Here is a 12,822-nt window from a genome sequence, read left to right on the forward strand (position 1 = left end):
AAACGGATAGTGTCATCTGTTGACCCCGATGAAAATAGCATTAGTGATATTCTTGGCCAGTATTTACTGAGAAATAAACTAGTAATTACAATTTCCAATGAGATTATGCTTTGAATGTCACTTCCCTGACAGTCTGCTTCATGCCATGCAGAGATAGGATCTCGGGCACAGTTGACAGACCAACTTCAGGAATATTCCCAGTGATTTGACAGCCCAAGTGATAGTTCTGTTAAAAGCCACGAAGACTGAAGCGGTGACCTCTTGCTACTGGGCGATACCAGGTTGATAAATATACTAATGAGAGATAAAATAGGTAACTGTATTCGAGTGTTTTGTGTAACTTGTCAGTGGAAAGCAGAGGGAAGGTTTGAAGGGAAACTAGATAGGGAGCTGAAATTACAGGCAGTCTTATCGAAGACAAAAGAGCAGCTTGCGCTCTCGTGTATTTTGAGACTCCGGAGGGTTTGGCAACGATCTCTGTCCCTGGTGGCAGGAAGATCTTCTTTTCATCAGCAGGGGTCAGATGGGACCTGGGGAATATGGGCATTTATTTATTTATTTATTTTTATTTTTTCCCCGTGCATCTCTGGGCCAGTCCACAAGCTCATCGCCCAGGCTTTGGTTTTAGCATCATTTTAAGAGGATATATCTGAACTGCCACCGGAGGAACCGGTTCCAGCTGTGTGTTTCTGCCATCTCCTGCCTACGTCTCTCGGCTGTGCAAACACCGCTTTTGGCATGGGTAGGAAGCTGGACCGGAGGAGCAGTTGGGCAGAAAACCTTTCTGCAAAAAGGGAGTGAAGGAGAGGACAGGACCATCCCTTTCAGCCTGCACTTAAATTGCTGTGCCGTGCCTTAACCTAAGCCTTTCCCTAGCCCTGGGGTCTGCTGAGCTGGGTTTTTATCTGCTGATGTCCAACATGCAGCACCATGAAAACGCCCTGAATCCGGCCATCCCTCGGCTGCTCTGCAGCTTGGCTTGTTTCAGACACGTCCCCGGCAGCTGCAAAGCTGATAGGGAGCAGCAAAACTTCCACTGTGGATTATCAGGAACACTACCAAAGCATTGCTTAATGCATCTGATATCGCAGCCTGGATAACAGAAGCCGTACAGCCGAGCAAAGAAGATTGGCAACTGTTGCAGGAATTCAGATAGGGACACCTTGGTAAAGAGGGGAGGAATTGCGTTAACTTCCATTACAGAGCCCGGGGCTGAGATGGATTCTCTCTCTGTCATTGTCCTAAGCACATTATCCCTGAAAGAAAGAGGGTTTCTCTGAATCTGCAATTTTTCTAGGCTTCAGTGTTATTGAAATGAAACTGCTTCAAGGATATCTACATTCTTTACCATCATATGGATTCTCATCTCATGTAAATTATTTGGCCACTTTTCATTTTAATCCTCCACTGTCATTTTCCGCAAACGAGATCATTTGGTTTCTTCACCGAAGGTATTCAGTTGACAGCTGCCCTTTGTCTAGAAAGCAGGATGCCTTTGTAGGATTTACTTGTGCCTGCTATTTTTCTTTTTTTTTTTTTTTCCTTTGAAGTTCATACTGCTTCATATTTTTCATCTGTAGTTTTCAGGAACTCTCAGGTTTGTGAACAGGCTGTGGTTTGTAGCTGTGAAGAGAAATTCAGATGTCCTGAGTTCTTTCCCTGTCTCCTGCAGGAGTACGTCTGACTGATTAGAAAAAGAGCTGGGCGCAGATTAATTCACTTGCAGTTTGCAAGAGGAACTGGAGTAAAAAAAATCACAATGTGTTCACGACTTCTACATGAGCAAACCAAACCAATCAATGACGAAGTCTTAATTTTTCTTTAGTGGTTTCTCTATCTTGAAAACCCAGCTATTAGCTACTTCCCAGAAACATTGGGAAGGCTTTAAATGTGGTTTGTGTCATGGCATGTCACCTACAGATCCTATTAAGATCTCAAAATAAGTGAAGGGAGAGAAACATGATGTGGTAGTAGAATGGAGAATTTGGAGGCTGATGATGAAAATCAGCTCTTAAGAGTTGCAGTCGTGTAATGTTTTCAGTCACTTGTAGCTATGAGACCTTTTCCTTTAAAAGAGAATTCCTGAATGTGATCTCTTCTCTGATAAAAAAAGCTGAGAATCTCTGTCAAAGGTTATCACCAAAAAATATGGCGATAGGGAAGATTTTTTTTCAGGAGAAATCCAGGGGCACGTACTTTTTGGGGGAGCCTAAGTTGAGGGTTGGACAAGTCCATAGGCAGCTTCAGTGCATGAGGGCAGGAGGCGGCATGTCATGAACGTGGATGAGGAATAGGCCAGCGGGTGGAAGGAGGAGAAGATACTAAGATTACTGTGCCAAGTACAGAAACTAAATTTAGCTATTCAGGTAGTTCCCTTCCAACCCCCCTCTGATACCTCCTTAGCTTTCTGGTCTTCACGAAAGAGCCTTGTTTACCTAAGGGAGCTGCCTGAAAACTTGTCAAATTTTTAGTATTATTTCATAAAGCATGGTGTGGGGATGAAAACAGTTTCAGATTGTCAAGCAGGGATCAACTTGTAGAAGCAGTCAAATATTTACATTAAAAGATATTTAAAGAAAATGCTTAAGAAGATTGGATCGAAATACATTTTTCCATCAAAATGAAAACACTTTTAGTTTATTCTTCATGTGTGTAGATGTGAATTACTGTTTCAATTGAGAGTTTTTCTCAATCACAAAAATGGTCGAAATACACAAAGAAAACTTCCTCATTTACCTTAAGAGATGTCTTATTCATTGTCCAGTTCTGAAAGTTAAGAAGAGATTTCATGTTATCTCAGAGAACTGTAATCCTGACCTAAGTTTTGTTATTAATAATAAATGTGACCTTTTTCTTGTTTGTGCCAGCCAAAGTGTATGGCACTCAGTGGCTTGCTAAAAGCCTAGTGTTTAACTACATGCCAAGAGAAAGGTCATCCGTGGCTCTTGCATTGTCTTGTCTTGATTAATTGGTGCCTGTTTCTTGCGTCAACATGAGGATGGGCAGTTCAGATGTACACCGTTTCTTGGATTTTGCATCTTCTGTCATTTCTTCAGTGAAGTTGGGCATTGTCTAGCATCTCTGTGACCACAGACCATCTAGATCCGTAATGGCACGTGATACCAGAGTTTTACCCTTTGGTTTTAGTACTTCATCGTGTAGATCCATCAGCTTGTCTAATTTAATGGCATTTTGTTGCGTGGTGTTTGTTCTCGACTTCTGATGAGTTTCCATAAACAAAGGAAATAATGTTTGGCAAAGGGAGTCCATAAAATACCTAAATTTGCTGAGTTAATTTTTATACACAGTGATGACTTGAAGTCCTGACCACAACTCCAGTGCACATGATATAGTCATATAAGTAATAGTCCTGACTTTCCTTCATTTCATGGCACTCAGAAGAGGAAATGGTTCTCGTCTGTGGGCAGAGAAGGGAGTTCTCTATTTTGTAGGTGGGATGCTGAGGCACAGTCATGAGACAGTTGCACTAACTACAAGAAAAAGCATTTTCTAGGCTGTTTTCCAACTTTCCCTTCTCCAAAAATGCTTTCTTCTGAACATCACACCTTTAAGCAGGAATTTTCAAGTTTACATGGGTACATATATCACTATAAAGGATATAATAATAGAAAGGATGATACCTGAAAGAGGAAAGAATATACTTTTAAAAATGCCATGCCCAGGAATTTGGGGTTATTTCTGGGGTGAGAAGAAAGTCTCTGGTGCAGGAAGCATTCCTGCTGGTGGCAGTGCCAGAGATAAAAGTGCTCTGTACTCAAAGCTTCCAGTAACCTAAGTGTAACCAGGTGTTTTCTTCACATCTAATGGTGAAATCTCAGCTATTTTTCAGAGGAGGTTCAAGCCTAGTGGGAATTACAGTTCTGGGCAGACTTTCAGGACCTACTTCATAAAAGCAACTCTTTGAGGTCCAGGGAAGACGTAGATGTTTATTTGTAAATATGATTGCCTCCAATGCCCAAATTAGTAGCATAGACACAGCCTGCCCGTCATTTGGTGAAAATGGAGCTGTTTCTGTGGTTTCATTTGCTCTCCAAGCTGCCAAATCAAGTGGAAGTACATTAACAGTGCAACTAGCAGTGCTAATGTGTGATTTCTCTTAGTCAATGAAGAGCAACTTGGAAACAGCACTGCATCGGTGGGCATAGCTGTAGCTGAAAATAACGCTGGGAACAACAGGGTGAAGTAGTAGTACGTAGAATTCAAACCTGATGTCCAAAATTTGTATTTCCAGTGGATGGTTCTAAGCTGGAAGTGAAAGAGTGGGATCTGCATTAGCACCACTTATTCAAAGGAAGGTTGGAAAGAACCAATTGCTATGTGACCAGAGGGCATGTTTCCATAGAGAGCAACTGTGCTGGGACAGATCCACCAGAGGAGAAATATGACCATGGAAAATAATAAATGCCTAATAATGCCTAACTCTCCTACTAGCAAATGGTCTGCAGTTAAAGGAAAACCGTAGAATCATTTAGGTTGGAAAAGACCTTCAAGATCGTAAAGTCCAACCATCCAGCTAGTCCAGAGCAGCTGTCCAACATCTGAACCTGCTGCTGATCAAAGTTGATCAAAGAATTCTCAGGATTATGTATTATGGACAATCTACAGAAAAATGGAGTAGTCCCTGCCTGTGGCTTGCTTATCAGAGTCCATTGAAGTAAACAGGACTCTGTTTGGTGTTTTTAATGCGGATCTGATAAGATCTGTAGAATGTAAATCAGTTCATTAAAATTTTTAAAGCACTTAAACTGGTTTTTCTTTTACTTCATTTAACTTTTATAGGATGTTTACTGCATATAAAGTACAATAAAATCACAATTACTCAGAAAAATACTGTTAAAATATGCTATAGTCAGAGTATGTTGTTTTGGGGTAGATCTAATTTTTTTTCATTGTGATTTAACAAAAAAGACTAGAAATCTTACCGTATTACTGTGTAGTTTTGTCTGTACAATATTAATAACATCTGTCTAAATCCACAATATTTCTGTGTGTTTGTGTGCAATATATATTGTATATGTGTGTATATATTAACCCAGTGATCAAAATAAACACTGAACGGCTCTTTCATTTGTAGGACACTGCCTGAGCTTGGGGTGAGAAATTAAAAAAAAAAAGTAAATGGTAATTAAAAAGGCAGAGGCATGGCCTATGAGGTCTTGTAACACGATGCTTCGGTTGACAGTCGTAACTCCGATATTCGTAGCGTTGCCTCCTTTGTTGTATCTCCTACTACGATATTCTGAATGCTGAGGTGATGCTGCAAATGCTGAGATAACATTCAATTATCTGAGGCATTTGGGAAGTTTCCAAAGAGTGGGTATGAGTGCATGCTGATACTACCATATGCATATAAAGGTTGACATAAAATTTACCGCGTCTGTATTATCTCTGTAAGAGCGATGCATAAACTAGCAGTTGACACCTTCTAGTGAAGCTGCTTTGGAGCATTCATGCTCTGATTTCTGAAAAAAACTTTTTTCTTCCCCCTCCTTGCAGTTACTTCAATGAGAATCAATATCCTGACGAGGCAAAGAGAGAAGAAATTGCAAACGCCTGTAATGCAGTTATACAAAAGCCAGGTGAGGAGCTGATCACGATGTCTTTTCCAAAGGCAACTGCAATTAGATTTCACCATCTCCTGCTAAATTCAGCAAATCTCATTTTATGGCTATTACTAACAATTTAGGGTTCTCAACTAGTTGTAGGTTTCTTCTCGAGCATTCCCTGGCTTGCGTAGCTGCCATACTTGGATGAACATGAAAGTCAATGCAGTTTTCAGCCTTAAATGCCTGTGTCTGAAACTTAAATTCCCACCAGTTGAGATATGAAATACAAGTTTGTGCATCTGAACATTTCATTTATAAAGCATTGCTATGAAAATAGACATGTTCTGAAAGGCTTTCATCCTTCGAGGTCAGTTATTTCTAAGTACTTCTACAAGCACTTAGTGATCTGAGAATTTCATTGCACTCCCCCAAAGTGGGTTTTACTGGCTCTGTTTTACAGGTGGGAAATCTTAGGTTCACAGACTGAGGCCTGGTGGAGATCATGCAGCAGGTCCTCGGAGGACTAAAGAACACAGCTTTCCTATCTTTCAGTGTTCTTTATAATTTCTAGACAGGGCTCTCACGTTAGAATCTTTGTGTTAATGGAGGACCTCGCATTTGGGTCAGCAAGTTGCATTTTCCCTGTTCCTTGAGAAGTCATACTTGGGAGAGCAGCAGCAATGTTCAGTGAGCCCACGCTGAGGACACACCTGCCCTTGCTTAGTTTTACCAAAGATTTGCATAGTTTTCAGAACCTCTTTGGATATATTTAGATTTTATATAACCAGAATAAAAATGAATGCAAAACAAAGCTAAGTATGACTCCTGAATGCTGAGGCAGTCACAGAATAGCACAGAATCGTAGAGCAATTTAGGCTGAAAGTGATCATCTGGTCAATAAGGAGCATCTTAGAATAGGTTGCTCAGGGGCTCTGCCTCAGTCAGTTTTGAATATCTCCAAAATCAAAGTTTTTCCCACCTCTCTGGAACCCTGTTCCAATGCTGAGAGCTCTCATGGCAAAATACATTGTCCTAATAGCTAGTCAGAATTCCCCTTGTTGCAACTTTTGTGTTTCCTCTTGTCTTTTCATGGTGGAAGCAGAAGGATCTAGTGGTTGGAGGACCGAAGAGTTCAGGTTTTTAGTGCTGGCAGTGCCCCTGGTGGGTTTAGCAACTTTGAAGGTGCTTAAAAGGTGTGTCTCAGGATGCGTAAAACATTGAGTGGTACAGATACACAGCATTAGGGAACAGCATAGGTATCTATTTCCAGAATTTTCTTTCACTCGTTTCATCTCTCCTTACTTACTGAAGTTTGTAGATGCTGATTGCTGCCATTAGATGACTTTCACAGACTGAATAAATAAACTTTGAGAAAGTCTGAAGCACGCGGTGGGGGCTTCATCCCTGTGTAGGCTGCAGAGGACTGAAAATCTTACCCTGAACACCCTAAATAGTGTTAGGGCCAGTTTCCATCATGTCCCTGCAATGCTGGATCCCTCCTGTCCTCCATTTTTATGCTGATGATCAAGAAAAGGCGTTGTTTGCTGTAGCTGGGTGGTGGTGGTGGTTGGATTTCTGCTGGTTTAAGTGTAACACTCGAGTGATCTGGTTTCCAACATCCCCCAGCCTCTTCTCCCAAAAGATAGAAGGCGTCCTGGCAGAATCGAGGGGCTGTGATTAGTGCTGTGGGAGCACGATAGCAGCGGCTGGTGGAGAAGAAGGAAAGCAGTTCAAGGGAGGGGGGCAAAACTCCTTCCTTCAGTTTGCTGCTGCCGAGGAAAACACGTCATTGAACTGTACCCTCGCGGCACATAGCAAGAAAACTAGCCCAAGGGTATGCGATTTGTGGCAGGGCTGTGAATTGAATTTGAGTTTTTTGAATCTCAGTTTTGTGCTTGAACTAGAAAAGCAGCCCTCTATTCTCCCACGGCTCTGGATCTGGGTGATTGAAGCTGCAAAGAAATTCCCGTATTTCAGATTTTAAAAACAGAAGAAAGGCTACTTTGTTTTTAGAGAGATATTTGGCATTTATTACCATAGCATCTGGGCACGGTATTCTGGTTTGCATAAAATTCTCTTCATTCTCAGTTATAATAACTTGTCAGTGCTGTCTGTATTTCAGGAGTTTATCAGATGTATAGGGGTAGTTTGCCTATCTCTGGAACCCGGTGAGCACAATCTTTTATTATTTTTCCCCGTTACTTTCATAGGAAAAAAGTTATCGGATTTGGAGCGAGTTACCTCCCTTAAAGTGTACAATTGGTTTGCCAACAGAAGAAAGGAAATCAAGAGACGAGCCAATATCGGTAATGTATCAGAGAGCCTGCTTTCAAGGTTCAGTACATAGACTTGCTCAGGAGAGATGGAAATTATGTGAGATTGTATTAACGACGATACTAGAGGCTCCAGTGTTCTTAATAGAAATGTGGAATCATTTTTTAAAAAAGAAATCTTGCTGTTCCAGATTTTTTCTCAAGTATGGGTAGGAATTTAATTAGTGAAATTCCACCATCAGTGCAGGAAAAATGAGGCAGTTATGAAGTTTTACTGTAAGACTGCGTTTTTAAAACCAAAATAAGCATTTTGCTAGCGGAGGGAGAATCATATTTCCCTATGCTCAGGCTCCTTGGGGTATCCCCAAATAAAATCTGAAATAAAACCTGAAAATATCTGCATGGGAAATAAGGGAAATGGAGACTACTGCGAGTTCAGAACCTTTGTGTGCTGTTGAAATGAGAAGTGGTGGTTGTGAGGAGCTTTTATGGGGTTGTAAGTTTCCTTGTGTCTGTGTCCCTCTGAAATGCACTTGTTTTTTCAGCCAAAACGTGGGGTTGTCTTTCTTACCGCCATCCCTGAGACCCCACAGGGATCTAAGAGTCCAGATGAGTTGTTACACATCTCAGATACAGCCACTAGGACCAAAGGTTCTGCCGCAAGCCAGCTTTTTATTCTGGTTACACCTGTGCTCCTTATTGCTTTCCGTGGGGTTGCACAGTGACAAGTGGCTGGAACAAAGTCATAATTTTTGCTTGATGATCAGGATAAAACAAAAGTCACTTCACAGAGCTAGCCCTGCGGGTTCTTTGCTCGAATACCTCATCGTAAGGAAATTAGAAGCAGCTCTGAACTTCTAAGTAGACCTTCTAATGTGGATAAGAACAAGGCATTCTAATGAGAATAAGCTCACATTAGCAGCCAAGGCTTGACAAACTTCTGCAGTGTGTGCAAAATTTCATGCACGCACGGAGGTACTCTGCAGAACTGAGTTTGCAAGGTGTAGACGAGCGCAGATCCGTATCTGCCTGTTGTTAATTAGTATTTTTGCAAATGTCAAGTGTGTTATGCCATCTTGCTGGCTGCGGCTTTTTGCTGTAGTTGTTCTTTCTGCAGCATTTGGTGTAGTACTGAAACTTCATCTAAATTTATTTTTTTTTAAATGAAACCTGTCTGTTGAACTGGGGGGGGACAAAGCAAAGGTAGTCAAAGATGGGTGGAATTGGAGCTTTATGTGTACTGTATGTTATCTGTACTGTATGGGGAGGAGGGTTGGAAAGAGATTGGAAAGAACTAAAGGGAGCTTTAGATGCATGGATCCTGCTGGAAGATGAAGATGTATTGTTTTTAAATCCCTTAAGTGCTTTTAAAAATTTCTCCATCTATTTTCAGACACTCCCCGCCCCCCTCAAGTCCTGCCAGTCCAAACTATGTGGGAAGATCTACAGGGAATGCCTTTGCCACTCCAGTGCATTAGAAATTAAGCTAATTTCTAATAGGACTGGCTGGAAAACAAGGATTCTTACTCGCAAACAAGTCTGTTAGTTGGCAGGGAAGGATTTCAGGCAAACCAGTATCTGTACATGTGCTACCTTCCCAAATACTGGAGAGTGAAGAGGAAGAGGCTAAGAACTAACTCTGTTCTTCCAGTTATTCTAACTTCTTGAAAAAAAAATAGTTACTTTTAATTACTCTAATGCATCAGATAAATTAGGGATCCATTTGCTTTTTTCGAAGAAGCAGCAATCCTGGAGAGCCATGGAATAGATGTACAGAGTCCGGGAGGTCATTCCAACAGTGACGACGTTGATGGCAATGACTATTCAGAGCAGGTAAGCCTCGTGGCTCGACCGCGTGTCCCCATATGGGCGAGTTACCATGACACATGAAGGAGGCTCTGTGCCTCGTGCAAATCAGATGTCTCTTGTTCTTGTTTTGTTTCGTTGTAATTGTAATGGGGAAAGTGGAAGAGCACAGCTCCCCTGTTTGAATGTGTTGAGCAACCAGTATTCACCCACACGGATTTGTTGTCATACAACAGGACACTTGGCAAGTACGCAATGGGGAGGAGGAGGGAAGATGTTCAGAGGGAGGCAGAGAAGCAGAGAAGGTAGAAGAAGACAGGAGGATCTGCTCCAAACAAGCAAGTTACACCATTCACGCCACACGCAATGTATGAAAAATGTTAGGAGAGTGTTAACTCACCCAGTGCACCATGCATAACTTGAGCTCTCCTTCCCCCTGGCACCGTGCTAGTTATCCACCCTCCAGAAAGGATGTACAGGTCTTTAACAATTGCTCCAATATACCAGGCACCAACATGCTTCCCTGCAAAACTAGGCATGTGTGTTCCTCTCTCACCTTTTCTTTCTTTCTGCAAGAAATGTCTTCGTTATAGTCTGTGTTACAGCTGTTGTGAGTTGCTTATCTGGCACCCAGACACGTGCACCAGTAAGCCCCTGCCCGGTATGCTTTCTAAGCCCTTTTGTCAACCTTGCCACAGGGTACTGAGCACCCTCCCGTGAGGTGCTGAGCTCCCTGTGCTTGCCTGTGGGAGCACCCTTGAGGAGTGGCGCAGGATCAGTCCCTAAGACGCTGACAGACAAAGTGGGAAGGGTGGGGGGGAAGGGATGTGATGAACTAAAGCTTTATTTGGCCCCATACCTGCTTCCTATTGTTCTGCGACAATGTGCCGCTATTTGGATTGTTTACATATTATCTGTCTTTATTTTTTTTTCTTTTTTGCATTTTAACTCTTGCCTATTCTCTATTTTTCTTGGTTATTTTTAACCCTTGACAGCAACTTCTTTTTTAAATTCTCTAGCAAAAGAATACCCCTTCCCGCACTCTGAGCCCTCACCTACCCTAAAGTTGGTGACCCTTCCTTCACACACCTTCCTGACAGGTATTGCATCCCCTTCCCAATTTTCCCTCAGGTGTCAGTGTTAGCCCAAACCCATCAGGGATGTGTGTGCTTGGCACCACTGGACTTGTTGAACAGTTCATTTACTTGGTTCTGGCTTTGATATTAGCTCTGTTCTGTGCTACGCCCAACAACTGGGGTGGGCAGATTGTGTTTTAATTGACTCATTTGGGAGAAATAGATACGTCTCCCTCTGTAGGGGCTACTGGTAGAGTGTAGTAGCAACAAATGTCCTGGAATGAGTCCCCAGCAGCCTTGGCTGTGGCCCAGTACGACAGATATCTGGCAGAGGTGTTCCCAGCCGCTCGGCTTTGATGGGTATTAAGAGGACCTTAATAGGTCATCGCCAGTAGATTTGGTGGAACCAGCCTTGCTAGCTCTAGATGATGAGAGTCAGCTCTGTGACCGTTAGAAAATATTTTCAAACTGCTGTCGAGTGCAGTTAATTCCTTATCAGTTAGATCCAGGAACTGGATACGGAGATGAAGGGTTATCTAGACGCCCAAACTGTATTTTTATTTGTGTGTTATCCAAAATGCTTTGAAAACAGAAATAAATTGGAAATTAAAATTTAAAGATCTTAGAGTCCTTAAAACTTACATTTCTCACTAACCTAGCTGGGTTCCTCTACAAAGTATAATTAGGCATTAGCAGATTAAATGGCAAGCTCTCCTGATGACCATTTAACATCCCTTAGCTGTTAAAACCATAAAATCTGTTTTCCACAGTAGCACTTAAACTCTAGAAAACTTCAAAATACCAAGTTCATCCAAATATTAATGAAGTGACTAGGACTCTGAAACTTCGTATTTCTTACCATGGTAAAGATTACTGAGATGACATCCCAATATTTGCCCTATATTTGTTGGAAATGAATGCATTCCTTTAAATAACTTAGGATTTTACCAAATCCTGTCTCTTCTGTCTCCCTCAGCATTTGCCACCTGTCATCTTAATTTAAATACATGTAACGCACATTTTAGAATTTAAATTTTGCATGTTCATCACTTAACGGCTGTTGGAAGACTGATAAATGTTTATCATTTCCTTTCTGTAAAAATAATAATGGCAAAATCACTGTGTGTTCACTATTAGTGCCTCGTTTTAAAGAGAGGAAACACCACGATTTTGCCCAACGTCCCAGATGAATTTATTTGACAGCTGAAATTAGTTTTGAATATTGCTCGTTCTCATTCCTATTATTTTAAACCAAGCTCTATTTCTGATCTAGACTCAGAAACATGCCCACTTCACATAAAAATTGTGCTAGAACAATCAGACTTTAGGTCTGATAATCTGTGGCTATTATGTACCCGTGGAAGTTAACCCTTCTTGCTCCTTGATTTTAAAAGTTTCATTGCAGTCCTGTAGCATCAGCTTCCCCTGTATTAGTTTTGCTTACCAAGCATCATAGTCATCAGCACAGTGGTCCTTCTACAGCTGAGAGACCACGCTCTTTAGAAAATAAGCACGAAGAAATACATGGCACTCAGTTCAGTGAACTGGCGAATTTGGCAGGATGTTCACCCAGATATTTGAATTATGGTAGTTCCAGTCCCCTGCAATCCTTGCACTGTTTTCCTTACCTGTCTAGGAGGTTTTCAGCATCTTTTTCCCAGTTCCCCTGTGAATTCAGTTTCTTCATGGGATAGTGCCTCAGATCAAAGGCTAAGCTAGGTTTGTTTCCTATCTCTGAGTGAGGTCAGTAACAGTATTTCAGGAAAAAGTATTTTTAAAGAATAGGACAATTATAGACTGATTTTATTATAGTAGCTTCCAGGTTCTAGAAGGCAGTAGTTTGGAGGAACTTCCTGAGCCAGGCAGTGTATCCACTTCCTTTTTGATAGTTACCAGTAGACAAATTTTCCATGAACTTATCTAACCCCACTTCTTAAAGCCATTTTTACTTTTGGCTAATCTAAAAATCAGTGAATCCTACAACCAGTCTGTGATAAGTGAAGAGCTGCTTCCTGTCGCTGCTCCGGAATATATTATCTCATCATTTCAGTGAGCACCCTTGCTTATTAGAAAGTCAGAAGTAGTGAACAATTGGTCCCT

At 41.5% G+C, this 12,822-nt stretch overlaps 1 protein-coding gene across 22 annotated transcripts in view; it reads left to right on the top strand.

Moving 5' to 3' along the window:
• Positions 1 to 12,822, top strand: part of HMBOX1 (homeobox containing 1) — a 119,308-nt gene that overhangs the window by 89,050 nt on the left and 17,436 nt on the right. For 10 of the 22 annotated variants that reach the window (XM_083828645.1, XM_083828658.1, XM_083828648.1 and 7 more), the window contains 4 exons: positions 5,518 to 5,600; positions 7,778 to 7,873; positions 9,579 to 9,673; positions 9,883 to 10,014. In XM_083828645.1, coding sequence (XP_083684771.1) covers positions 5,518 to 5,600; positions 7,778 to 7,873; positions 9,579 to 9,673; positions 9,883 to 10,014 — 406 coding nt within the window. Of the gene's footprint in view, positions 1 to 5,517; positions 5,601 to 7,777; positions 7,874 to 9,233; positions 9,533 to 9,578; positions 9,674 to 9,882; positions 10,015 to 10,665; positions 10,747 to 12,822 lie in introns of those variants that run through there. The other 12 variants (XM_083828655.1, XM_083828656.1, XM_083828652.1 and 9 more) reach the window with 11 other exon arrangements.

The sequence above is a fragment of the Anser anser genome, assembly GCF_964211835.1.
Source record: "Anser anser genome assembly, chromosome: 3".
NCBI classification, from domain to species: Eukaryota; Metazoa; Chordata; class Aves; order Anseriformes; family Anatidae; genus Anser; species Anser anser.